This window comes from Prunus avium, chromosome 6 (assembly GCF_965620075.1).
Source record: "Prunus avium chromosome 6, drPruAviu1.hap1.1, whole genome shotgun sequence".
NCBI classification, from domain to species: Eukaryota; Viridiplantae; Streptophyta; class Magnoliopsida; order Rosales; family Rosaceae; genus Prunus; species Prunus avium.
In genome coordinates this window covers 6413554-6439677 of record NC_142289.1, presented here as the reverse complement: position 1 = coordinate 6439677, position 26124 = coordinate 6413554, and the positions used below count along the sequence as shown (strand labels likewise).

Sequence of the window (26124 nt, the reverse complement as noted above, 5' to 3'; positions counted from 1 at the left end):
TTCTTGTAACTGCATTGCAAGTGATGTGTTCGAATTTTCATTTAAGCCGCTTAGAAAAGAAAAGGCTCACTTCAGCAAAATGCAGCTCTGTCTTCATTGATGCTCCATAACGGTTAAAAAAAAAAAAAATAGGGATCAATTTTTTTAAGGGAGGTGAGAAAAGCAGACTACCAGTGTAGTTGGGAAACAGCCTTCAGTTGAGAATTAAAAGGAGGACAAAAATAAAAAAACTGAAAAGGTTTAATACGTTGTGTGTGAACTTTGGTAGCTCCAGTTGTCCCTATTTTGGGAGGAGAAATTTGTTAAGACATGTCACCAGTTTACAAAGTATTTTGCACTTCCCTTGATTTTATGAGCAATCAGCTAAAAATAGGATAACCTTTACCCGCAGCATTCGCATGGAGCAAATATAAGTGTTAATGTGAGTTGTCACTCAAACAAACCATAACTTACAGAGATCACATATATGCAAGAAAGATTCTTACTGAGAGAACAAAGAGGGAAGAAAGTAGGAGGAGGGGAGACTGAGAACGATGGAGCATGCGACGCATTCTTCATCAGAAGGAGGGCTTGACAGTCAATCCCCTCCTCCCAAAACACCAGTTGGAGGATGGAGAGCCGTCAGATACATCCTTGGTAAATTCTTTTTCATGGCAAGCTTTTCATTTTATGTTGATCTTTTCTTATCATTTCTATAATGATTTTATATGGGGGGATTGGACCCCCCGCGTTTTCTTAATGAAGACATAGTTGGATCAGTTCTGACTGTTACGATTTGTGTTTTTTAAGGGAATGAGACGTTTGAGAAGATGGCTTCCATGAGTGTGGTTGCAAATTTGGTGATGTATCTGCATACAAAGTACAACTTGGATAATGTGGTTTCGGCTAATGTGTTCAACATCTGGTCTGGTTCGTGCAACATTGCACCGTTGTTTGGTGCTTTCGTTGCTGACACTTACATTGGAAAGTTCTATACTCTTCTCTTTAGCTCAATAGCATCCCTCCTGGTAAGAATCTATAAATAGAATTTGATATTCATTGAATGAATTTTTTAAGGATCTATGAACACTTGTGATTTCAATCTGGCAGGGAATGGGGACCCTGACCTTAACTGCAGGTTTACACGAATTAACTCCCTCTGCCTGCAAAGGACAAACCGAATGCCCACAACCTACTGCTTGGCAGATAGCCGTCCTCTATTCGGGTCTCGGGTTGCTAGTGGTTGGATCTGGAGGCCTTAGACCATGCAACATTGCCTTTGGAGCTGATCAGTTTGACACCAAAACAGAGATAGGAAGAGCACAGCTAGACAGCTTTTGCAATTGGTGGTACCTCCTGTTCACTGTAGCCCTCCTCATAGCTCTCACCGGAGTCGTCTATATTCAGACCAATGTCAGCTGGATTTTGGGTTTTGCCATACCAACTGCCTGCTTTGGTCTCTCCATAATAATTTTCTTGCTAGGAACCAAGTTGTACATACGCATAAAGCCCCAAGGAAGCGTCTTCACCGACATTATCAAGGTTGTAGTAGCTACCTGCAGAAAATATGGTTCTAATGCAGGACAAACTTCAGGGAAGTTGTTTTATGATCCTCCTCCAATTGGATCAGAGTCTCAGACGGCAGCTCGCACGGACAGACTCAAGTTCATTGATAAGGCTGCTATGATTATGGACCCTAGTGAATTGGACAGCCAAGGCAAGCCTACAAATGGTTGGAGATTATGCAGTGTGCGGCAAGTTGAGCAACTAAAATCTGTGGTGTGGATATTGCCTGTTTGGATAACTGGAATTTTTTGTTTCATAGGCATGAACCAAATGAATTCTTTTGGGATCTTTCAAGCAATTCAGATGAACAAAGCAATTGGACCCAAATTCCAAATTCCACCAGCCTGGATGGGGCTAGCACCAATGATTGCACTTTCAATATGGATCATCATATACGAGAGCCTCTACATTCCTCAAATGCAGAAAAGGAACAAGAATGAAAGCGGAAGGTTGACAATGGAGCAGAGGTTTAAGATTGGCATTGTGATGTCAGTTCTGTGCATGGTGGTGGCCGGACTTACTGAGATGAAGCGCCGGAACTCAGCTCTGAAGCACGGGACTTTCGAGTCACCTATAACGGTTGCATTGCTCGTGCCACAATTCGCATTATCTGGTCTGATTGAAGCTTTTGCTGCAATTTCCTTGATGGAACTACTTACCGTGCAGTGGCCACAGAGCATGAGGACTTTTGCTGGGGCAGTCTTCTTTCTCAGCTTGTCCATGGCAAGCTACCTAACCTCCCTTCTCATCTTAATCGTCAAAAAAGTGAGTGGCTTGAATGGCAATTCATCATGGTTGGGTGGCAATGATCTGAACAAGAACAGGCTTGATTACTACTATTACACCATAGCCGCCCTCGGATTCGTAAATTTCGTGTATTTCCATTTCTATGCCCGCCATTATCTGTCCGATGCAGTAGCTGTTGAAAATTCCGAAAACCAAGCTAACTATGACCCCGTAGACACTGAAAAAGGGTTGTAGGTTTTGTAGATTACAGATATTGCCTAGAGTTTTTATAGTCCTGTTTGTTTTTTCATGTAATGTTACTGATTTGATTCTCCAAATACCAAGAACGTTTGAAAACCTCAAAGCATGTGTTGTAGAAGTAAATATCTTTACATTACACCAGCAGCAGCGGGTCAGCTAGAACAACATTTATTAATCTTTTGGGGTAAACAAATTAATAATTAAAAAAAACACTGTAATAGTTTCCTAATGAATCTTATAGTAAACAATATTTTACACGTGGCCGAAGCTAGGATATACCACGTGTCATATTTTGTAAGGCTTCACTGCTAGAAGAAGGAAAATTGTAACGGCTATATTGACATTGATACTTTCCCGCGCAGCCTCTGTATACATATATATTTCTCTCTGCACACACCGTACAACACCAGAGTTCCTAACCTCTCAGAGAATCCAAGACTTAACCTTTCGACATTGAAAGTTGGAACCCTAAACCCAAATCCCAAGAAACCAACCCCAAATCAACCAAAACCATGACCAAGATCGACGCCCTCCGTCGATTTATCATCCCCTGCTTCTCCCCCACCAAGAAAACAACCCACTCCGCCGGCACCAAGAAACGCCTGAGCACTTCCCTGCGCGACGACCTCGACGACATTGACGCCACCGCCTCCAAAACCCACGACCCACGAGACCAAGATTCGCAATCTTCCTCACCCACAACCGAGAATGACGCTGTCTCGATAATCGCGCCCCAGCAGCCTCGTTCCTCGAAATCCATGGTCATCGGCACCATCTTCGGCCACCGCCTCGGCCACGTGTGGTTCTGCATCCAGCACGACCGCCTCTCCACCAAACCCACCCTCCTCCTCGAGCTCTCCATCAAGACCCACCAGCTCGTCAACGAGATGCGATTCGGCCTCGTCCGTGTAACCCTCGAGTGCGACGAGTCGGGCCGGTCCCAGCTCGCCACGTGTCCGCTCCATTCCGTCCCGCTCTGGACCGTCCACTGCAACGGCCGCCAACTCGGGTTCGCGGCGAGGAGGAGAGCGAGCGATAAGGTGAAATTGATGCTGAAGACGATGCAGTCGACGACGGTCGGCGCCGGGGTTATGCCGACCGGGTACGGGTTGGAGTCGGAGTCCGGTCAGGAGGTGATGTATATGAGGGCTAACTATGAGCACGTGGTGGGGAGCGCTGACTCGGAGTCGTTTCATCTGATTAACCCGGATCAGTACCCGGGTCAAGAACTCAGTGTCTTCTTGCTTAGGTCCAGGCACTCATGAGACTCTGCTCAAGGTTCAAAATCACATTTTTATTTTAATTATTATGGGTCTCTCTGGTTATTTCTTCTTTTCCTTTTCTGGGAACTGTTGAAATGGAAAGTGAAAACTAGGTGTTTGCTGTAGCTATGGATTTTTGGAAAATCCTTGTTGGGAATTTGGGATTTTTGTAATCTTCTTGGAAGAGAAATTCTTTTTTTCTTTGAGGGGTTGGGTAGAGATAGCAGGGGTTGGCAATTATCTCTCTCCCTAGATTGATTAGTTTTTGGTTTTTGAGGGGGCTAGCTAATTCCAGCAATATCAACTGTACATTGCGTATCATTTCATCTCAGAAGTGATCAACAGAATTCAAAATTTCAATGAAATTTCAGATCATTTCTTACTTTTGCACCTTAATTCCCTATGTTCATGGCACTAGACACAATGATCAACTTAAGTGGATAAAGATTATATTTTGCATCTATCTCAGCCGTCCATGTATGATCTAAGTATTAAAAACAGAGTGCAGATTGATATAGTGTGACTGATGTGGGTTCATAAACATTGCAGTCAACTGATGTTAAGTTTTTTGAATGTTCCTAGCCTTGTGTTTTCAGAATTTCAGGGGTTTTGATTCTCTGAAAAATTTGGCCATGTCTGTACAAGAATACAACTATGGACCACTTTGAAGTTTCAAACTAAGCTACAAAGAATGAACCAAATAACAAGGCACCTGTCACTTGTGTTAGTAACTCTTCCGCAAATTCTAATGTTACCAACTTAGATATTTTCTGCACAACTGTTCTGATTTTAACACTTTCATCTAAAAGACAAACCATGGGATTTTTGAGGCTCAAAATTAATGCCATAATACAACATTAAACCTCCACCACCTAATTATATCATTATTTCTGCCTAATTTCTTTATAATCTGTATATATATGTGTGCTAATTAGAAGCTTCTGCAGCACATCAATCTGTGTAAGAAGTCATCTTGCTTCCCATTTCTCACTAGATAAGATGCTGGAAGGAAAAGCTGTGGTGCGAGAAACAGATATGCCACATGCCATGCAAAGCCATGCCATGGAGTTGGCTTACAAGGCTCTTGATCTCCATGAAGTTTCTGACTGTAGATCCATTGCTCACCATATCAAACAGGTTTCAATTATTTTCACCCTCAAGCTTAAATATTCTTGACTTGGTTTTTTATATATATGGATACTCCTATGAAACAGTAGAAAAGAAGGATTAGAAAAGTGATCTGAGATTGTCATCATATCTTTTGTCTGCTCATTTTTAAAATGCCACAAAACGACAAAGCTAATTATGTGATCAAAAGGGTTCGATGTGTGGAGCAAGGCAAGATTAGAAAAAGTGGTTTCTTTTCAAAAGCAATGCGGGGTAGAAGGGATCCAAACGCTAACTTTGCAGCTGTCTGTCGCGCAAATCTCACGGCCTGGAGTTCCGGGCCGAGTGGATATGCATTGACATGCGGTTTCCTGCTTTTGGGTGCGGTGCGGTTGTGCGCGGGCGTGCCAGCACGGTCTACCGTGCTTCGAGATATTGATGAGTGTAGGATGGATCAGTGGTGCGCCTGTTTGAACTCGTCTTCTAATCAAACGATTATAGCCGAGAGAGGAACTAGTCTCGGCTATTAGGTTCACGGCCTGAACTACAAGGCCGTTGAGTGATGGTGTTGGTGGTGGGTTTTGGGCGGTGCTCCGGCGCGTCGCTCAGGGAGCGACAGTCGTATGATATATGGGGTGAGGGAACGAACAACAGAGATGGTGCTCCGACGCCTTGAAAATCAAGGGTCGTATGATATATTGATGAATGAATTTTCCTTACAGTGTAACACTACTCCTAGGAAAGCAAGTAAAGATATTGAAAGTGCATTACAGGAAAAAATAAGTTGCTCTGTGGGAGGCTTTGGTTTGGTGTTTGAACCCGTTGAATGTAGCTCGAGCCTTGTATTTATAGGAAGAGTTCATGGATGAGTAATCGAGGCTGAATTTACGCATAGTGGAGTCTGATTAGCGCAAGTGGGTGTCCAATCGACATTTGGGATCGTGAAGCATAGTGGTGTGACCCCATAAATCCTGGTGAATCTCGGCCGCCGCCCTAATCGTGGTTTCTGCGCAGCTGGCCGTGGAGACACATTTATTGCTCTGATAGCTGGTGACCTAATCTCTCAAGCTGCAAGAATTCTTGTGAGAATGTCTACGTCTAATCACTCTGTCTTATGTCGCCACAACCTGACTTCAGTCACTTCCCACCTTCCCTCATGCATTAAATGCTTATTTGTGGCCAGTGGGTTTGCTGCATTAAATAGGCGCTACTTCATTAAATGAAGCATGGGTCCCTGCTATCACGTGATGATCTGACTTTAATATTTCTTGCCGCGATTTTGCTTGGCCTCGGCCTCGGCCTGCACTCGAGGCCGAGATGATCATGCCTTGGTATTTTTCTTTTGTCTTCAGGAAGGCAAAGCACCTTGTTGAAACGATGCGTTTCAGTTTTACGAGCAAGTGCCAGGGCCGAGAAAGGGGGCTCCTTCGGCCAGCTCATGGCCGTGATTTATTAGGCACAAACAGCAGCAAGGCATAGTGGCAGTGATTCCCAGAGGAGCTAAAACAACCAATTTAATATGACATATTTGGATAACATTACCAAAGTTTCCGATCTCAGCTACCACTTTAGGCTCCAAATAGCATGTTTAAGGCTGTATAACTTCCTTTATGTCTGGAGAAAAGCTTTACTTTTGGTTCAAGTAGCAGCCTAATTAAACTAAATAAGTAGGTTTGGTGTGCTATTTTTTTTATGTTTGTTCCCGGTCTGTATGGGGGAGGTTAGATTATGCTTTAGATTGAATCTCACCAACGGCTAAAGCATATATTCCACCTCCTACTTTCTGTCTGGAAAATGCACTTTCCCAAATATGCGGTTAGGATGTATCCCGGTTGATCTGGGATTTGTGGGATTGGCTAACATGAATTTAGCTGCAAGATGTCATTTACTGTAGTAACTTTCACTTTTCATGTATAATCATTGACTCAAGCAACCAGTCATGGGATTTGACACTACAGTAAAAAAAACCTTTTAAGTTTTAACACCCTTGATGTAACACACTTTACGGTATTGGATAAAAGTTGTTTTTTATGCTAAGGGAGCTGACTTCTTATCATTGTTTGTGAATTCTTCCACTGTTTTCCTTAAGCTTTTGTTCTCCTAAACAGAAGTTTGATGAAGCTTATGGCTCTGCCTGGCACTGTGTGGTTGGCAAAAACTTTGGATCTTGCATCACACATTTGTGTGGGACTTTCATTTTCTTCCATGTGGAGATGATGGAGTTTCTCATATTCAAGGATGGCGAAGACTCTACTGAAAGCAGGGAAGAAGCTATTGGTGTGCTGCAGATGGAACGCCAAGACAGTGATGATGCATAAGACAATTTATCGAATATTTGCCAGCAAGAGAAGTTGGAACTTGGCAAATGCTAGGGGTGTTCAATCTTAGAAGGAAAGTAAATTTTATTAAATTAGGGTGACATAAATCCAAATCAACGAAGGGTCAATTGCATGCCTCAACTAGTAGTCTTCAGCTACAGCCGGCATAGATCATGCCTTGCCTTTTTTGTCTTTTTCAATTATAGACCAGAAATTTTATATAACAAGAAAACAATACAGTATGACACCAAAAAAAAAAAAAAACTGCAACAAGACACTGGAACAGACAGAACATCCAGCTAAGTTGAAATAAAATACAAAAGATTGTACAACATGTGTGAGTATTGCCTCTTAAGAGAAGAATCAGGAATATTATCCCATTCTGCTAGTACTTTAGGTTGAACATCATAGACTATCTTTTCCTTAACAGAAATCCAATTTGAAAGATTGTTCTTCTTTGGACTGTAAATCCTTTTCATCTCGATACAGTAGATATGACCGTCCCAAGGCATGTCTGATGTCATAAATGTCAAGTGTGCCCTTGAACTGAGAGATTCTGTCTATGTTTGAATCACAAACTTCTTGATAACATTCCAAGCAGCTTCAATCGAAGTATTAGGTTCTTCCCGTAACTATTGTATCTGCAATGGAAAAACAGGTGTTCCCGTAACTATATACCAAAACAAAATCAATAAAAGAGAGGCTATTAGGTTCTTCCCCATTCCTTAAAAAGAGCATATATTGATTCTGACATCCAAGAGAAAAATCCATGCTTTTGGGTGGCTTTGGAAAACCAGATGAATTTATGGTAGTCCAACGCAACAAGCTTGCCTAAAAGCTCTTGATACAATAATCGAAAGCGGCCTGCCAACATAATTTACAACCAAAATTTCGTGTACTGTGAATCAGTCTTCAAGGGTGCTGCATCACTTGAAAAAGGTATACTACAAATTTAAGTAGCCATCAAATTAATTTCAAGATCTAAAAATTTGCTGATAATTTTGCAGATAGATACAAAAAGTTTCGTCCAATGAGTAATTCTCTAATAAGCATAAGAGAATGTGCACATTCTTATGCTTATTAGATTAACTACTGTTGGTCTAATTACCAGAGTACACAAAAATCTCACTAGTTGAAACGTACCACAAACAGAAAAGTTGATCAGTGCACAGCAATCTGACCTCTACAGTAAGCCAGCACCTCACCTGGGCAATGATATCGATTTTTTGAAGCTCGTGTTCAATCCTGATTGCAGAGAACATAAGGGATCGCCTGAGCAATGTAAGGGATGTGACCTGAAAATAGAGAAACAAAGAACATAAAAGAACCAAAACGTGCATCAGGTACTTTAGCTTCATGAGATTAACAAGTCTTGCATTGGCGGTGAGGACGAGGTAATCCGCATCCCAAGGACCAGATACAACAAGTATATGTGCTGATCTAAACCTCAGGATGCAGATTACCCAATCCTAACCCAATATCGTTGTATCAACTCTATGAAGAAATGATTAATGAAGAATAGATGATAGAGAAGAAACAAAATATAGTTCAATAGGAGAAGGTTTGGTAGCAAGGAGGTGTGAGGCCAATCTGCATGATGGCATTCTGTATTTATAGTGGTGACGGTATATTCTGCAAGTATATGTTAAAATAACGAGGGTGTATAAATAAAGCAAATGATAAGGTAAAGGTAGGCACATGAACTTTCAAAAAAACAATGATGTCTCTTCCTTGACTGCTTTTTGAGGAGAATTTAGAGATCTCCTCTGGCTAATATAAAAGATTCTCAACAAATTTTTTTTTGTAAGATTGTTATCAATACTGGGCTTGAAACAGCCCCAAAAATAGTAAGTATTGTTCAGTATTCTTCAAGAATAGCTAAGCTCTCTCTTTCAAAGCTGATGAACTGAAAAGGAAAGCGGTACCACATTTACATGTTGCAGCAGATTTCATGGTCTCAATCAGCTTTTAGCAGCAGCATAATTTATTCCCTCGGCTACTGAAATGAAAGGTGCCTTATTATCCCCCAACTCAGAGCTTTCGGTTGCAGGAGCTTGAGATAGATAGCTACAGATAATTTTCTTTTTAAATCTTGGCTAACAGATTACCAAATTATCATAAAGTCTAGCCAATATAAGCCTATTTTCAGTGTCCATTTTCAGTTTAAAAAAATGTCACTGGCCTGTAAGCTAGCCAGTGGAAACCTTATTAAGCAAATGCAAGTAAAACCCCATTACTTATTTCCACTCTAAAGCATGCAAAATGAAGGAAGTTGAAGTTCAACCCCAAAACCAATTGATAATGGGATATAAACCCAAGTTAAGTCCCTTAATTTTTCAATGTGGGACGAACACTCTCAACAGTGGGCATGTATGGCGAACTTTTAAGCCTAATACATGGACAACACATATTGGGTGACGTGGCCCAACAAGTAAAGTCTTGCTCTAATACCATGATTTTGGAGTGGAACCTCAACTTCACTTACATAAAGCATGTTTCTGCATAAAAACATTAAGACAAAACTGCTGGTCTTGTCACAGCATGCAATATCAATGATTGGCACAACAAAAATTAATTAGTGTGTTCTGGCTCAGCTGCATGCAAATTGCTCGAGTGGCATGGAAAATGGCTAGACCATGCATTATTTAGGCCAAAACAATGGCAAGGATTGAGTTTTTTTTTTTTTTTTGTGGTTCTGGAAGATGTATGGCTAAAATGTGAGCCAGTCATGGTCCCTCCTGATAATTTTTTGATTGCCTAAATCTGCAACTCTCTCTCTCTCGACATGAGAATAGATGCCAAATTGGGTTACTTTTTCCACAAGTATAAAACTTATGATAGGAGCTTCCCTGAAACTATTGCTGATATGTACGTATTTTTATATTGCATATATGCAATAATAATATTGTGCTGTGATGCCAATTTCCAGACAATACTACATATTCCCACCATGGCCCTCTAACTCTAGGACCATGAAAATGATATCCAACACTTTTATTTTCACTCAAATGAAATTAGATTATATTCCAAGTTATTTTGCAGATCCAAATATCTGTCCAAAAAAAGAAAATGGTGAGAATCCTTTTGAGTGATAAGAGTTGCATAAGCATGATGAGCAATGCCAGCAAGGACCAATCAAACACCCTCCATGTGTTCTTCACACTTGGTATTCAATGTGGGGCCAGTTTTGTATTGTTTATAGGTTCATGCAAAGCAGAGGAGAATTGAATCAAACCTTAAAGCTCCTTTGCCAATGGCATCTCTCTGTGATCTGATCCTTTTCTCTCAGCTCTTGGGTTACCAATTATGAACTTTTTATTCTTTTTTTTCTTTTTTCTTTTTTTGGCTTAATAGTAATTCCAACAAATCTAAATTAATAAAATGTCCACCACCATTGGTGTCTGATTAAAAGTTAAATACCATCATGATCCTAGATTAACTATTTAGTCTAATTGAAAATATTTTGTTGATTTGGAGAGAGATTGCAACAATCCGATGAGTATATTAAAGCAATTCTCATGAGATGAATAAAGAAGAATCTTACTATGATTATATGAAAAATAATTAGAGAATATATCCCGAAAATCAAGTGTAAAAGTGTAAACCTTTGTTCTTAGAATTTCTGCGAGTTTTTCCCCTCTCTCTCTGTCATATACAAAGTTCGATTTGAGATGTATGTGGCATTAATGACTATCTCTTATCGTTCATTTTGCTTGGTTTACTTAGAAATCTTAAGAACGTGATGAGCATGCACGACCGAACCTTTCATCAAAATCCCTGAAACCCTTGAGTAGCAGTTTAAAAGAAAAGTTAACAAGTTTCCCCGAAACTCTTTTGCTTGTTTTCTATTCTTTTTCTGGCGTTTGTTTTCCAAGTTTACCGTTTGGGAATTCACCTGACTTTCGCCAAAGTTAAGATGGGGGTGGGAATTTTCTCACACACATTGCCAACGTGACATGAGGGTTCGAATTTGAGACCACTAGTTTGCAACACACCTCTACTGTATTGCTTAAATAACTTTTATGTGCAACTTGGAAGATAACAATTCGATTAACGATGCATGCATGTTTAAACTTCTCACAAGCTTTTATGCAAGATGCAGACGGTTAAAGAGAAGAAAACAAATTATGATATTGGAGATCCAAGATTGTTGGGGACAATAAACACAAAAAGTTTAAACTACTTTTAGGCTTATGCTTCTTACAACATATGATGTTTCATACCATTAAAAGCAAACCAACCAAGCATTCAAGAGGATTGGTCACAATATGTAAAACGAAGAAATTGCTGGCAATTCCAGTCAGCTCTCAAGTCTTCAGGTATAATAAATATATAAAATTCCCTCTTCTACATAGCTTTCCAAAAATAGTATCATCTTGATACTCAGCAACAGTTCATAACAGCTTTAACATGTCATTTGACTGTAGACTTCAATAAAATGAAATAAAAATTGAACATAACAAAGAAGCTGGAACAACAAAATTGTTAACGATGGTAATCATCAATGAATACTTAGGTTGCTACCTAATTATATCAAAATGGGAGCATGTTGTGACTCATGCAGCTAACTAAACTTCCTATACAGAAATAAATATGGTCACATGGCAGCAACAGCAAAATTTACCACCAAATATTTCTCAACTACCACAACTATTCTTCTACCTATGTTGTGTGTTTAACCAACTTTATCCTCTTCCCTACCTTCATATGTTGGAAACCCCAGTGAGTTTGCGAATTCCATGGCATGACCAACAGAAGAAAATGGGAAATTTAGAGGCAACTAGTCACTTGTTTGGATGCGCGACAAAAGCATTTTCAGTGTCTCGTAAGTCATGAAGACAATGCCTACACTGGGGACAACCTTGTAATATTCTGGAAGAATCCCTCTATACAAGCCCCTTAGGCCTTCAGTCCGGATTATGTGCTTAAAAGTCCCAACTAAGCCGGTATTATAGATGCGAGCTCGACCACCAGCCCCCTCTAACTGCATCCTTCGCCTCACAAGATCCAGAGGGAATGTTGCTGAAATAACAAAAAGACAAAAGATAATCACACAGAAGAACAATAAATCTGATATTCTTATTGCTAGATCCTAAACAAATCAATTGGAAGTCCTAACATAGTTTGTCATCTATCTGTATCTGAAAACTATACGAGATTTAAAGGCATCGTACAAGGAGTATTGTTCATAAACTACATCAGTATATAAGTTTTTGTTAATTTGTAAAGTATTTGTCCTTGTGGAAATAAATCCTCCACTGTGCATCATCAATTTTCTAATATAGCGATCCATCTTTTGATGGTCCAAACTAGCACCAAATGTCACAGATCACTTACCTGTTGATGAGGCAATGCCTGAAAGACTGCCGCAGGCAAGACTGACCATGACAGTCGAATCATTGGGCCTGAGGTCAGAAGAATTGAAAACTACAATATTACAACTCAAGCAAATAGAGGGGCAATAAACATCACTCAAAAAAATTCAGCCCCAAATCAACCAATTATGCAGTATTCACCTTTCAGACTGCCAAAAAGACCTCAAAGCCTCATAAACTGAGAAGCTTATTGCTATACTGGGCCCAACACCCTGTGCCACAAGAATAAACCAAATGGAAATTAGTGTTAACAAAATAAAGCAACGAAGAATGTGCAGGTTCATAATAAAGCATACCAACAGTGTCGCTCCAAGTCCTTTATACAATCCCAAAAAACCTTCTTCTCTGCAAATTGTATGAAATGCATGCCCAATACCTCTGTAGTATAGTGCATTTCTCTACAAAATTCAAATACACTGATAAAAATCAAACTGAAAAATACAACGGATGGACAGTAATAAATCATACCTAAGACCAAACTTAATCAACAAGAACTGCAATATCTGAGCAGTACCTGAGCTGCAAGACGTGTCCTCACAAGATCCAGTGGATATGTGGCTGAGGCAGCGGTTAATCCTGCCATCCCGCCACCAAGAAAGTGCACACACATGTCTGTACTTGCATTACCCCTAAGATTTTCGCCAAGAAGTGAATGCAGCAACTGACATATAAAAACAGGTCAGATGAAATAAAAGCATGCTGCAAGGCTAAAACATCAGACAATTCAAAAAGCTTAGAATTCAGCCAAGGCATGTATTCACTGACTTGTTTGTAGCGTTCATAAGCATAGAAGCTGACGGAAGAATATGGAAGGCGATGAGCAATAGTAACCAGATTGCCTCTCCAAAATGCTCTAAACCCTTCTTCGTTTACAATACGTGAAGCCTCATGCCATATACTGGCCTTACTCAATGCCGCAACATCAGAGTGCATTCCTTGCACCTAATAGAAGTAAATGATGGAACAGTCAACTAACCACCTTCAAAAACAAACATCGGTAACCAATCAAAGGAAAAGTGCAATGAAACCCCATACTAACACACGACGATGTGGAGCTGTCCACCCTTTGGGTAATTTATTGCAAAATAAGGACGATAGCCAACTTTAAGTATAAAGCAAAATAAACAGGTTCAACACATATGGGAATGGAATGAGCTTCCCACCATGAGCATTTTTTAACTAACATCAATCCAAACAAAAGCAATTAAGCTTCAGCACAACACGTCCTACATTTTCGTTTGCCAAATTCTCAACCCTCGACCAAGAAACTAAAATTTAAAATTCAAAAAAGAAAACCCTTTACTTTATATCCCAAATCAGAAAACAGAGCCCCAACTTGAACACTCTTTCAGCAAACCCCAACCTATGACAAAAAATCCCACTCCTCAAATATCAATAATGCTCGAAAACACAAACCCACCAAAACCCATATCACAAAACAATACCAGCTAAATTAGCGCCAAAAAAAAAAAAAAAACCAAAAGGAATAAGAGAGAACCTGAAAGAGGATGGTGAGGCGAGCAAGAGGTGCAGTACAGGTTTTACTAAAAGCCCCAGCAATACCACCAGCTAAGAGCTGGTTCACCGTGCCTACCTGAGCCGATTGATTCATAGACTGCTTGGCTTGGCTCTGTTGCTGTAAAAATTTCCTGGCACCTCCATCCACCACGCTTCCCTGAGCTGAATTTAAAGCTCTCTGCTTTCCTTCCACTACCACCCCAACTCGAGCTTCCATATTCACAAACCCTCTATCTCTATCTTATTTCTACGCAAGTTTCAATCTTTCCCCGTCTGTAAAATTGGGTTGAGCCGAGCTTGGCTGATCTCGCATGGGTTTGGGTGATATTGGAAGAATCTTATATAATCTGAAATTGGGTGAAACTGTGTGGTCACGGAGTTGGAAAAATCTTACGACGAAGAAGAAGACAGAGTCCAAAGAGACCCTTCTGAGAGAAGAGAAGCGAAAACCCTAACAGGAGGAGAGAGTTAACTTACCTTGTGGTTTAGACTGGTTTTCCAAATAAGTGTGGACGCGCTACACATGTGGAACATTTTTCTGCGTGCTATGGACGATGAGACTACTAACTTTCCAAATGCTCTTCTCGCTTTTCTTTCCTTTGTTTACTCAACTTTAGAATTTGGGGGTTTATGAAATAATTCTATCTATTTATAAACTTTGGGTTTAATTTTAATTCTAATGTACCTCATTTTTTAATTAGTTTCTTGAACTTTTACACAATCCCAAGAGACAAGAAAGATATGTAAAATTACATTAGAAATTTTTAAGACGACAAAAAAAAACATAAAACGTGACCCTAATTACCATCAATATCTAAGAAGCCGTCTTGAATAACATCCGGGGCACTTCAAAACAACCTGTACACATTGGAAATTTCAAAATAACGTGTTGGACTAAAAATTTGTTACATGACCAAGCTATAAAATATTTCAATTGTCCCTCTAAAGTCTTCTGAAGTGTCATTTCCCCACAACTAGCACCAACCCTTCCATACTGCCTTGACTATGACATGTTCTTTTCCGTACAAGTACGTTGTAAATACTTGTCGCATTTCCTAGTCCTCGTGCAACTCATTACAAACGAGGAAAATTCCCAGCCATGCCAAAGTGTTTTGGACCAACCTTACACGTTTGTCATGTTTCATTGACTTTCCTTCTGCTCACCTATCATCCTCATTTAAATTGGGTTTTGTATGAACTAAACCAAGTTGAAGATTGCATAGCAACGAATTCCAATTTCGGGTTTGGGTTTGGGTGATCATTGTCTTGCTTAAGTTATACTCGGACATCAAAGTTTTCCCAGCCAAAAAGAAAGTATATAAGAATCCCTTTTTCTTTTTCTTTTTCTTTTTAAAAATCAATTTTTATTAAATAAAAGGTCAAAGCCAGTTACACCAAAATGAACTCAAAAAATTGAATTCACACCAAATGCAACACAAAAAAAGGTATAGAGCCCATTACAGTTATAAAAGTTACAAAATGCATAAAGCTTTGCACACATAGAAGCATAAAACCCATATAAAAGCAAAAATCCCACAAACGGCAAAAGCCCATAAAATACATTAGGAAACCTAACGCAAATAACAAATGCCACATAATCCAACAAACACAAATTATGCCATCAAAGCAAGTCGACAACCACTAAAAAGAAATCGGTAACCAACAGGAGAAGCCAGAAGGTGTTGTGACCCAAGAGACATTTAAGTTTGAGTGCTGCTAAACGAACCCTAAAATTAACCGAGTACACCATACTACAAAAATATATATTGAATTACTGATTTGCCCTAAATAAAATGACCAAAAAGGATATGTGGAATTATGAAACAAATATAATTTTAATAAGTACACCTTATTAAACATATTCAACCCTAATCAAGAGATTACTTGATTCCCATCTTAGTGATCCGCGAGTCAGATGGCTTGGAGCAGATGAAGCCTTCCTTCTTTCTTCTCAGAACTATTTCTTGGCAACTTGGATTACTTGGTTGCCAACCTTTTGCAATCGTCTGTGCTGTTTCTTTCTTCTTGTTCTTTGTGTTTATGCTCCAACAATCTTTTATCATCCTAATTACCCAATCAGCAATAAGAAAAGAAACCGAATCAAAGTCAAAGTCAATGTTTCTTTATGAATATGAAAATCAATATGACTTACCTAGACCCTCTCTGAACAACCAAAAGCATGTCTTTTTTTTTTTTGGAGCCATGGATAAATCTCCATGCGTTTGTCTCAGCTTCGTGCATGGGTAATTATGATGGCTTTTTGCTCATTTGGCTTCTTCCAAAACAAAAAATGTTATGAGATCATTTGTATTTAATTTCCCATTTGTCATATTGTGTTTTTAACGAAAGAGGTGGTGATTGCAAGAACTTGTAATTGCAAAAAAAAAGTGTCAACAGTTTTAGTAGAAGCATAAATCCATATGAAAAGTCAAAGATTTATAAACACTATTTAAAAAAATCAAGCTGAAAATCAACTATAAAATAATACTACAAGTATTAGGGTGTACCAGGGGTATTTGTGGTAGTTCTATAGGGTGTACTTAGTTAATTTTACATAAAAATTAAAATATTAGGGTGTACTTAGATCATAGGGTGTACTCAGTTAATTTTAGGGTTCGTTTAGCAGCACTCTTAAGTTTTCCCAGCCGAAAATAAAGTATATAAGAATCCCAATTTGTTAGTTGAAGTAAATTTTAAAGTTTTTCCAAAATAAATAAAAAGCAAGAATAATGGGTCACAGCAAATTTAGGCTTCTTCCATACAGGCCTTGAATCGGGCCCTATATTTTTCTTAGGTTGAGACCCAAGTCTCACTACTAGTCCTTTAGGGAAGGCATATACCATATATGTAACCTAGAACAAAAGACATATCTTCCTATATAAATCTAATGCCATGATCTCAAGAAAGTATCGATCCATTCCACTTGGGTAAGTGCGTACACAAAATGCCCAATGTGAACAATCACGGAGCAATGAGCTTGTTGTAGCTTAACGGGTTCACCTTGCCTGATATTTAGCGTTGGATTTCCGCATCCCCAATATCGCTCGTGTTTAAAAACACAGTATTCACTGAAATAAGTATGGTTGTCCATTTTATGTTTGTGATGTTTACAGTTCACCTAGAGTTCCAGAAATGATACAAACAGAAATAAATGGCAGAGTCCTCTTCTCTCCAGCTGTGCACTTTGCCCTTTCACTGTAGCCTGGAATTTGTACATCGTATACTTTCATACATTTCAATAGCAGCTGCATGGCCTGCAATTACCAAGCAAGTACGTAAAAAAGTCCAGCAGATGGCCCATCGTCAACTCAGGAACAAGTCGGTTTTCAATTTCTGTACTAAAAACCTATTTACTATTTATTTGTTTCCAGAGTTGGCAAGACAGGAAAAGGGGAAAGTCATATGCTCACGAGATTGACTGCAACCATAGCAAAACAAAACTTGAGTGTCGAATGTCCCAATACAACTTGGTTTCAATTTCGAAATGACCATTCACTCACACGAATATTCATACCCAGTCATGACGTGCCTTGTGGCAAAATTAGGGCAATCATTTTACACTAGCTGAAGCACATTTTTCTTATCATATATAATTAAATAAAAATTTACATATGAATTTAACACCAAACATTTGCGTTGCCGGAGTATTTTCAAGAGAAAAATATACAGTGGGATGTGACAAAATGAACATACCTCTAGCTAACACCACAATAATAGGGTAAACCAACCATTCATACCACTCTTGTAATTTCAACTTGGATTCTGGCTTGATAAATGAACATCTAACTGCAATTTTGTTAGTATATAATCTCCAATTCAATGATGTCCGGATATGCCTTGCATGTTCATCCCACAAAATCGTGCAACAATTGCCCTCCCATGACATCCCTTCCGAAATGTCGATTTTGAGATTCGAAACCACCCATTGCATAGCCGTCATTGTTGCCATCGAGGCCAAGGCCAAAACGTTGAGCTGCATTAATAGGAAAGGGTTCTGACAAACCAATACCATTATTTTGGTGAAGACCTAGTGTTAGAGAAACACCACTACTACTTCCCCCAGCCATGTTCATACCAACATGACCCACATGCATATGGCTTGGCAAGTTATTGCATGATAGGTTCAATTGATCAGTACTACTCCCCATAGTGATGTGATCAGGAAGTTCATTTCTTGTGCGTTTCGACAAGCTGTCTTGAACCCTGTGGGTGGTTGTGGATGGATTCTCAGATGCAAGTGAGTTTGGTGAAGGTAAATGATCATCAATTGATCTGTTCGCACTTTGATCACCCCTCTGTGAAGTTTTTTGCGCTTGCCGTGTTTCGAGCGTGTGTATTTCTTCCACCATTGGTTTCCAGAGCCTTACTCTTGCATTAATAAACCAATTTGAAACCTGATTCACAACATCAAAATTGATTGAACATGTGTTTCAAAAACTATAAATAGTGATATGATTATAGAGGATTGATGTCACACACCTGGCTCCGTGATAGACCAGTTTGTTTAGCCAACATTAGTTTATCCGAATCAGTAGGGTAACTGCAACATAAAAGCAGCGAAGAGAAACACCAATACATCAGACTATAAACACATGAGGATTTGGGGTATCAAGCTTCATATTAATCCATTGAAGAAGAGTACAACAAGCTGACCAGGCACTAAGTAATTACTTACGGATGCAGGAAGTGTTCAAATAACCAGGCCCTAAGAACAGTAACGGCGCGCTCAGGAAGACCCCGTTGAGGTCTCCAAACAGGTTGGTGCTCGACAAAGTCGGAGTTGTGAATGGATCTTTGATTATAGAATCCTCTAGTGTTGCGAAGCATTTGACTTTCATCTTTTCCATGGCTTAACTGAGTAGCATCCCTATTTCTGAACTGAAGTTGGTCAGTTATGGCATTCTTCAAACACTTGAAGTGTCGAGTCATGGCCTTTATTGCTAAGTTTGCATAGGGAGCTGCATTTCCAAGCCCAGCAACATACTCAAATGATGTTACCACTGCCTGCATCTGTTGATAGTATTGCTTGTACCTTCTGTAAACCTAATGGACAACAAAAATACACTTAATTAACTAGCACTCTTAAATAACCTTTTGTAAATAATATAGCTTTACCAAGAAAGAAACAATATAAATGCATGGAGATTGCTAAACTTGGAAGTCAAAGTTTACACTTTCATCTATTTAACATTGGGATGTCAGAAATAAGTAGAATTATTTAACAACAAATTCAATCAAATCCATGCCGCGATCATTGGATAACAAGTCCATCTTTAAGTACAAACCCAGCCAGAAATTTAAAAACACCTCAAGAGTACTGCAAGCCCCACCCCAATACAGTGAAAAATGAGTTTCTAGCATCCATGTAGCGTGTGTGAGTTTAGCATATTATCACACTTATCAATAGGAAAGATCCTAAAAAACATAAAGAATTCTAGATGCAAAAAATAAGAATATAATAACAGTTTAGGTAAGCTAATTTAACATGTCTCTTGTTGAATTTTCCATGTTTCATCGCAACTTATATATTAAAGTAAACATTTGGATAGGAATGAGATCTTCTTCCATTAATTTGTGTAATTCCTCCACACATTTGAAAAATTGGGTTTAAAATATTTGTATCAACGGTGAAGCTGGTAACTTCAGTTAGAGTTATTCAAAAATGTATCTCACTAATCACACAATTACAAATCACATTCATCTGCTCATTTAGCCTTCCCCACAAGTTAATCGATCAACAACCGAACAAGAGTATTTGTCCCACAATTTTCCTAGGTTTAAAGCATGAATTTGATTACCTCTCGCGTATCAAAATGTATAGCATCTCCCAAAATAGAGCACCTCATCTAGATTCTAGGCATGCCAAAAACTTTCAACCATGCACCATATCAGGTGTTTGTGAGCTTAAAATTTTCAACACTAATTCTAGGATCGATATCCGATCAGTGAGATATTAATTTGCATTGAATACATGTAGAGCATTCAAAAACATAGCATGAGAGAGTCACTGGTTCTTTCTTTATCATGGCCAGCAGCAAGTTGAGGTCTGAGTGAGATATCATGATGAAAAAGAAAGCTACATGCACCAAATACGAAACATGCACATGGAGGAATTATATCGCATTTCCATTAATTCATATTCGAGAATTTGGTGCCTGAGTTTATATCTTTAATTTTTCAAAAAACAATTATGCTTTCCATATAATCTATTTTCCAACGGATTCCCTCCACTGCTTTAGGGCCAAAACTTGAGAGACTTTGTCACGTATTAGGAACTCATTCCATGGCTGTCAGATGCTTTATAAGCAAAAATCTCAGCGCATATATTCCCTCCTCTAATCAACTTTTCGAAAAAGCCGATTTTTGAAAATCACCAACGCCATCTAACATCTTTCCTCCTAACTTCCTTTAATGCAAGAATCTATTATTAAGTTAAGTATCGTCAATAATAATCATATTAATATAAAACTAATTCAAGTTTACACAAGTTAATAAGTACCGCGCGCATGTCTGTACTTTGACCAGTAACCAATGAACAATCAAATCATACATTTATATCCAAAAGACACATCTCCAACGAAGATCTAGACTACATCAAAAACAACTATTGGGGAAACAAACAAACAAACAAAAGCAAGAAATTAAATTAAAAGGCAAATGGGAATGGGAGAATTAATTGCGTACCTCGTCGAGCATGGAAATTAGCCTGGATTTTTTTCTCCTGCTCTCACCTCCGTCCCCTCCGACACTGAGCGGGTCGTCGTCGTCGTCGACGACATGACTTGGGCTGAAGCTCTCGATACTAGGAGGGTCGAAAAACGACGAAGAATCAGCAAGTACTTTGGCAGTGTAAATTTCTCGGTTGCCCACATCGCAGAACTCTTCTAGCAACTGCTGCGCGGGCTTCAAGAATCTAGATCCCTTCAGAATCGAAGCGTAGCCCGTGAAGGGTCCGAGAGGAACCGAGCTTCTGGACCCAATGTTCTCGTTAGAGGCCGAAGCAACATTGACGCCTGAATTGAGTGAACTACTGTAGTTAAAAGCAGAAGCCCCATATCTCTGGAGATTATTGTTGTTGTTGTTGTTGTTTTGTTGGGTGTGGTGGTGGGGGGGTTGAGAAGAAGATAGGGATAGAGATAAGGGTTCTGGCTTGAACACCACGACTTGATCATGGCCATAGTCGGCTTGGTGGTCGAAATCTCTGAGGGCTTGGAGGTTTTGAGGTGGGTAGAGAAAAGGGTTGGCGTTGATGTCGTGAATGGAGGTGGGATTTATGGGGAAATTAATGGAGGAGGGCTGTGGATCCAAGTAATTGAGATGGTTGCGGAAGGTGGAGGCTGAGGAAGAGGAAGAGGAATTGGAAACAAAACCCATCAAGGGATGATGATGATGATGATGATGATGCACTTGACCTTCTGGCTTCACGGGGGAAGCTGGGGTGGGTTCGCACGTGAGCAAATCTGAGGAGGAGATGAAGGAGGAGGAAGGATCGTAGGGGAGAGGAAGGAAACCAGCAGCAGCACAATTACCCGGGTGGAGATGGTGATGAGGAGGAGGAGGTGAGTCGGGTTGAAGACAACCCGGGTGGGCTTGGCCTGCGAGTACCCGGAGCTTTTCTCTTCTGCTTTGTTGGGGAACATGGTAGGGCTCAAAACCCTCAGCCATAGTAAGCTATAGATAGCTCTTTTACAAAGAAAGAGAGAGAGAGAGAGAGAGAGAGAGAGAGAGTTGGGAGGGTGTAGCTAATTAATTGAGGGGTGGGGTGAGAATCTGAGATTAGAGAAATTAATAGTGAAAAGAGATGAAAGGCTATCTTATCATGATGATGGATGGTGATGATGATGATCTTATTCTACTGAGCAACAAGCATGGCTTGCAGAAGAGAGAGAGAGAGAGACAGAGAGATATACGTGAATTGATTGGGGATTGGGGATTGGGGGGTTTTGCTCACTTCACGCATCCTCATATATAAACACAGAGAGTTGAGAGTTTGAGTGAGAGAAAGAGAGAGAGGCGCATAGAAAAACACACAAACACTTATCGATATCAGTAAATATTTAGAAACTCACTCACTCACACACAGATTTTGCACAAAAACAAAATCTTCTTACAGTCGCTTTCTCTCTCTCTAAACCTACAAACATAGAGGAGTGAGTGAGTGAGAGAGAGAGAGAGAGAGAGAGAGAGAGAGAGGGCCTGCTCTGCTGTTGCTGTTGCAGCTGCTGGAGCTGAGAGAGAGCATAGGGTTTCGAGCAACCGGAGGACGACCGGCTATTTCCGGTAATAATTGAACTAACTGTGGTGGCAGATATTTCTGACAGGTTTGAGGTGTTGTCGTTTTCGGATGTATTTCTTTTTCAGTAAATTATTTGTTTGAATTTTTGTTTATTACTGTTTTTTTGGCTAAAAAGTATTCTGTAATTGGGTGGTGATGACGCACGTGAGAACGCGGGAACAGAGGGAGTGTGTGTGTGTGTGATGAATGAAAGGCTGAATTTGCCCTTCTCCACACTCCATCCGCCAAAAGCCCTTTTCCTTCACTTCTATCCTTCTCGCTTTACGAGGTTTTCTTCTTTTATCCTTTTCTTTTCTTTTTTTTATAATACTAATAATAATAATTGTAACCCCAAATTAAATAAGGATAAATAAACCTTGCATACTCTTTCTTACTCTTTTCCTCCAAGTAATGATAAAAATTAGGCTGCTAGACTGAAAGTTTGCCATCTTCTATTGTTAACACCAAAATCAGATGAAATACAAAATTGTTATCCACGTGTGGTTTAAATTCACAAAATATGGATTATTGTAGCATATGACAGATGTCTTAATCGTGCTACTTTTTACATATGGACATAAACTATTCACGTTGAATAATGATGAACTGATATAAAGAGAAGAGTTGTGTTACGGTCAATACTCCGCACCGGATACTCCGCGCCGAATTCTTCAGTGATTTTTGATAATGGATCCTCTTTATCCATCAATAATGGATCCTTTTGGCATTGCTATTTAATCCATAATCATCCCCATCACTATTCTGGATTAAAGGGTTCTACCATTAGATTAGATGGATTAAAACCTAATATAATATTCTAATCCAACTCTTTTATTTTCCTTCAAATTTTTGGGGGTATACGTTTTTCACTAATTGCTGATGTGGACACTCAGTTTTAAACAAAAAGCACGCTCCTTTAACTCAACTTTTAGAAATGCAATCAAAAGTTAAAAAAAACTATATAATACTTGCGTGCTTGATTTAAAGAGAAAAGGTGTAACTAGGGATTCAAAAAGCATAAGCCAAAAGAGGTAGGCAATTAATTAAAGTTGTGATTGTGCATGTCTATGAGGTTAAGATCACAGGACGTAACCAGCCAATTTGGGCAAAGGCAGGAGCCACCTTCCTCATTTTCGATATCGAATAGTTTCTTTTTAGTTTTGAAGAACAATCCCATTGACCTCTTTTCTCTTAAACAAGAATATATTGGGCATATTAATTAGGCAGTAGGTATGACATAAGAGGCCCCATAATCTCCATGCTAATGATGCATTGATTGAACAATTTAAGCTTCATAATCTTTTCTTCAATTTTACCTGGTCCGGTTGTACTTATTAGATTTAAATTTAAATAGTGTGTGGTTTGTTTCTGTTAACTAATTATGTTTTTCTAATTAAATTCACTTTTAACTCTTCAATAATAGTGAATCTCCCTTTTATAAAAGTGTCTTGTCGATTTTTCTTTCTTAAAAAAAAAGGTTATTCTGATTGACATCTCTTCTATAAAGCTTGTTTAAGAAAGAGTCTTGTTGAAAAATAATATATATATATATATATATAAATTCTCCAATAATGTATGGTTTGTTCCAGTAAGTATTTTATGTTGAGAGTTGGTAACATATTTTTAGATCGTTGGATTGCGGGTATGTTGCATATTAAATTTATCAACACATCTAATGAATGCAAAAGTATTTACTATTTACTATTAGGGTAAAATTAGAGGGTTGGATGGATGCCCACTCCACAAACACATGTCTAGTCAAAGACTTAAGCAACAAAATGTCACACAAATGATAGCTTTCAACAGAAACTCAAACTACAGATCAAATTAATTAGTTGGACTGAAAAATAACACGACCAATTGACAGTTAGATTTAGATGTAATCGTCATGCCTAATCTAATCTACTTCAATCCAAATTGGTCTTTTCTCAATCTTAAGCTTGATTTGATTATCTTGACATCGAAACAGGAGTTGAGGTAGCTGCTGCACGAGGTATTTAGTCTGACACATGAGATTATTAATTAATGACACAACAGCTTCCTAGCTTAGCTAGCTACTGTTTATACAGGATCAGTATATATTTATATACATTATGTATATATATATTTGTTCAGGTGGCTACGTCATGCCAACGTTTCTGTCTTACAAAAACTCTCAAGACCAAATCTTTTGCTTGGTTGAGACACTAACTAAAGACTTATCTCTCTTACATTGCAACAGAGCTAGCGCCGGAGTCTGCTGTAGCCTGTAGTGTACTCTCTCCCCTTCCCTCGACGGAACGGAGTTTGATTGAAGTAGTCAAAATCACAGAGACTTTGCAATTATATGGCCAAACACTGGCCCGTTTAAATGCACCATGCCTAGCTATAATAATGTTAATTTTACTACTACTTTAATCTCGGCATGTATTTTCCAACTCCCAGTACAAAACGCTCCAATTTCTTTTTTGTTTTTTCAAACTCAAGAGTGAAAGTACCACTACTACCACACATGAAAGTTTACAGGGTAAAAGTGCATGGACATGCTTAATAAAGGAAAGAAAAAAATACTTGGCTTAATCTAAGTGACAATGGTGGAGTGAATATAAGTTACGATTAAGGTAGATCAATCAACTGCTTGTTTCCCTTCTAGTGTTACAGAAAAACAATACTAGACAATGACAGAGCCACATTATGTCGAACGGGGTCAGTTGCTCCCACTACAAATTGTCTTCATCCCTAATGTTATATGCCAAGTCCTTTACCATGTTTATAGCTTTGATTTTGCCCTATTCTTACCCATTTCGTCCCTAAATTAAATTTCGAAATCTATTACAATTTAATACATATGCATAAACTTCTCATACAGCTTTATGTATATATGGTTTTTTGGTAGGGTTTTTATGTACATGTGAAATTGTAATTTACAAATAAGAAGAAGGGTTGGTTGGTTTGAATTGAAGCAATTAGGCAAGCGAAAAAGTGTTTAGATCACCCAAATCTTTTTGTTTTGTTTTCTAACTTTGTGACCCAATTTTTTATATAAAAAAAGTTGCTAATTTTACCCACAATAAAGAAAGGGATAAAAAGGGCAAGGACTGTGATGGCGTCAGCAATTGCTTGAAGGGAAATGATTACCATACAACTGCAGCATTGTACTGTGATGGCGTAAAAAAAGAAAAGGCCCTCATCCTTGCTGTTAATAATTAAAGCTTCTGGTTTGCTCAAAACCAAAAGATTGGTGTTGTTGGGCTAACTAGTACTTTGCTTTTCTCGTTAGGACCGTCCAATGTTATTCAAACCTGACCCCTGTCTCTAACTATTAATGCCGGCGGCCCCCCCGGAGACTGCAGACATATATGCATGGTAAGCTGGGAAGGAACATGGATCACCCGTTCATTTTGCTACAATAATATAATACAACGGCTATCTCTCTGAATAATTTGCCTAACTCACATCTTCCTTTTGTATATGATAAAACTAATTTTATATTTGAACAGTACTGGTTTGTTTAATGCTAGATCAGAGTTGACACAGTCAAGCAGTTCCTTTGAAATTATATGTTACTTAATTATGTTTGACTGATCAATGATCAAACGTACTGTACATGACAGTCCACTGGATATATATTGATCACAACTGGCATCATGAACACTTTAACAAAGACCTTTCTCCAGGTGGGTTATTAATTTGGGTTTACATACATCAATGTCACACCAAACAAATATATTCACGTATGTAGGATTTTTAATTAAATG

General features: G+C 38.9%; 4 protein-coding genes across 4 annotated transcripts; 2 read left to right on the top strand and 2 right to left on the bottom strand.

Moving 5' to 3' along the window:
- Window positions 1-79: 79 nt before the first annotated feature.
- LOC110769852 (protein NRT1/ PTR FAMILY 2.8-like) lies at window positions 80-2624 on the top strand. Its single transcript, XM_021973892.2, has 3 exons — window positions 80-636; window positions 790-1007; window positions 1090-2624. Exons 1-3 carry the CDS (start codon window positions 534-536, stop codon window positions 2524-2526), a joined length of 1758 nt encoding a protein of 585 aa, XP_021829584.1. The 5' UTR covers window positions 80-533; the 3' UTR covers window positions 2527-2624.
- Window positions 2625-2952: 328 nt separating this feature from the next.
- LOC110769845 (MIZU-KUSSEI-like protein (Protein of unknown function, DUF617)) lies at window positions 2953-8117 on the top strand. Its single transcript, XM_021973883.2, has 2 exons — window positions 2953-3781; window positions 7010-8117. Exons 1-2 carry the CDS (start codon window positions 3045-3047, stop codon window positions 7116-7118), a joined length of 846 nt encoding a protein of 281 aa, XP_021829575.2. The 5' UTR covers window positions 2953-3044; the 3' UTR covers window positions 7119-8117.
- A 3536-nt stretch (window positions 8118-11653) lies between these two features.
- Window positions 11654-14744, bottom strand: LOC110769857 (uncharacterized). The gene is made up of 8 exons (XM_021973895.2): window positions 14590-14744; window positions 14093-14459; window positions 13360-13536; window positions 13109-13255; window positions 12891-12992; window positions 12736-12806; window positions 12557-12624; window positions 11654-12241 (listed from the first exon to the last, which is right to left on the bottom strand). Exons 2-8 carry the CDS (start codon window positions 14327-14329, stop codon window positions 12000-12002), a joined length of 1044 nt encoding a protein of 347 aa, XP_021829587.1. The 5' UTR covers window positions 14330-14459; window positions 14590-14744; the 3' UTR covers window positions 11654-11999.
- Window positions 14745-17673: 2929 nt separating this feature from the next.
- Window positions 17674-22309, bottom strand: RPL (POX (plant homeobox) family protein). Its single transcript, XM_021973894.2, has 4 exons — window positions 20797-22309; window positions 18788-19155; window positions 18592-18652; window positions 17674-18506 (listed from the first exon to the last, which is right to left on the bottom strand). Exons 1-4 carry the CDS (start codon window positions 21775-21777, stop codon window positions 17958-17960), a joined length of 1959 nt encoding a protein of 652 aa, XP_021829586.2. The 5' UTR covers window positions 21778-22309; the 3' UTR covers window positions 17674-17957.
- Window positions 22310-26124: the final 3815 nt, after the last annotated feature.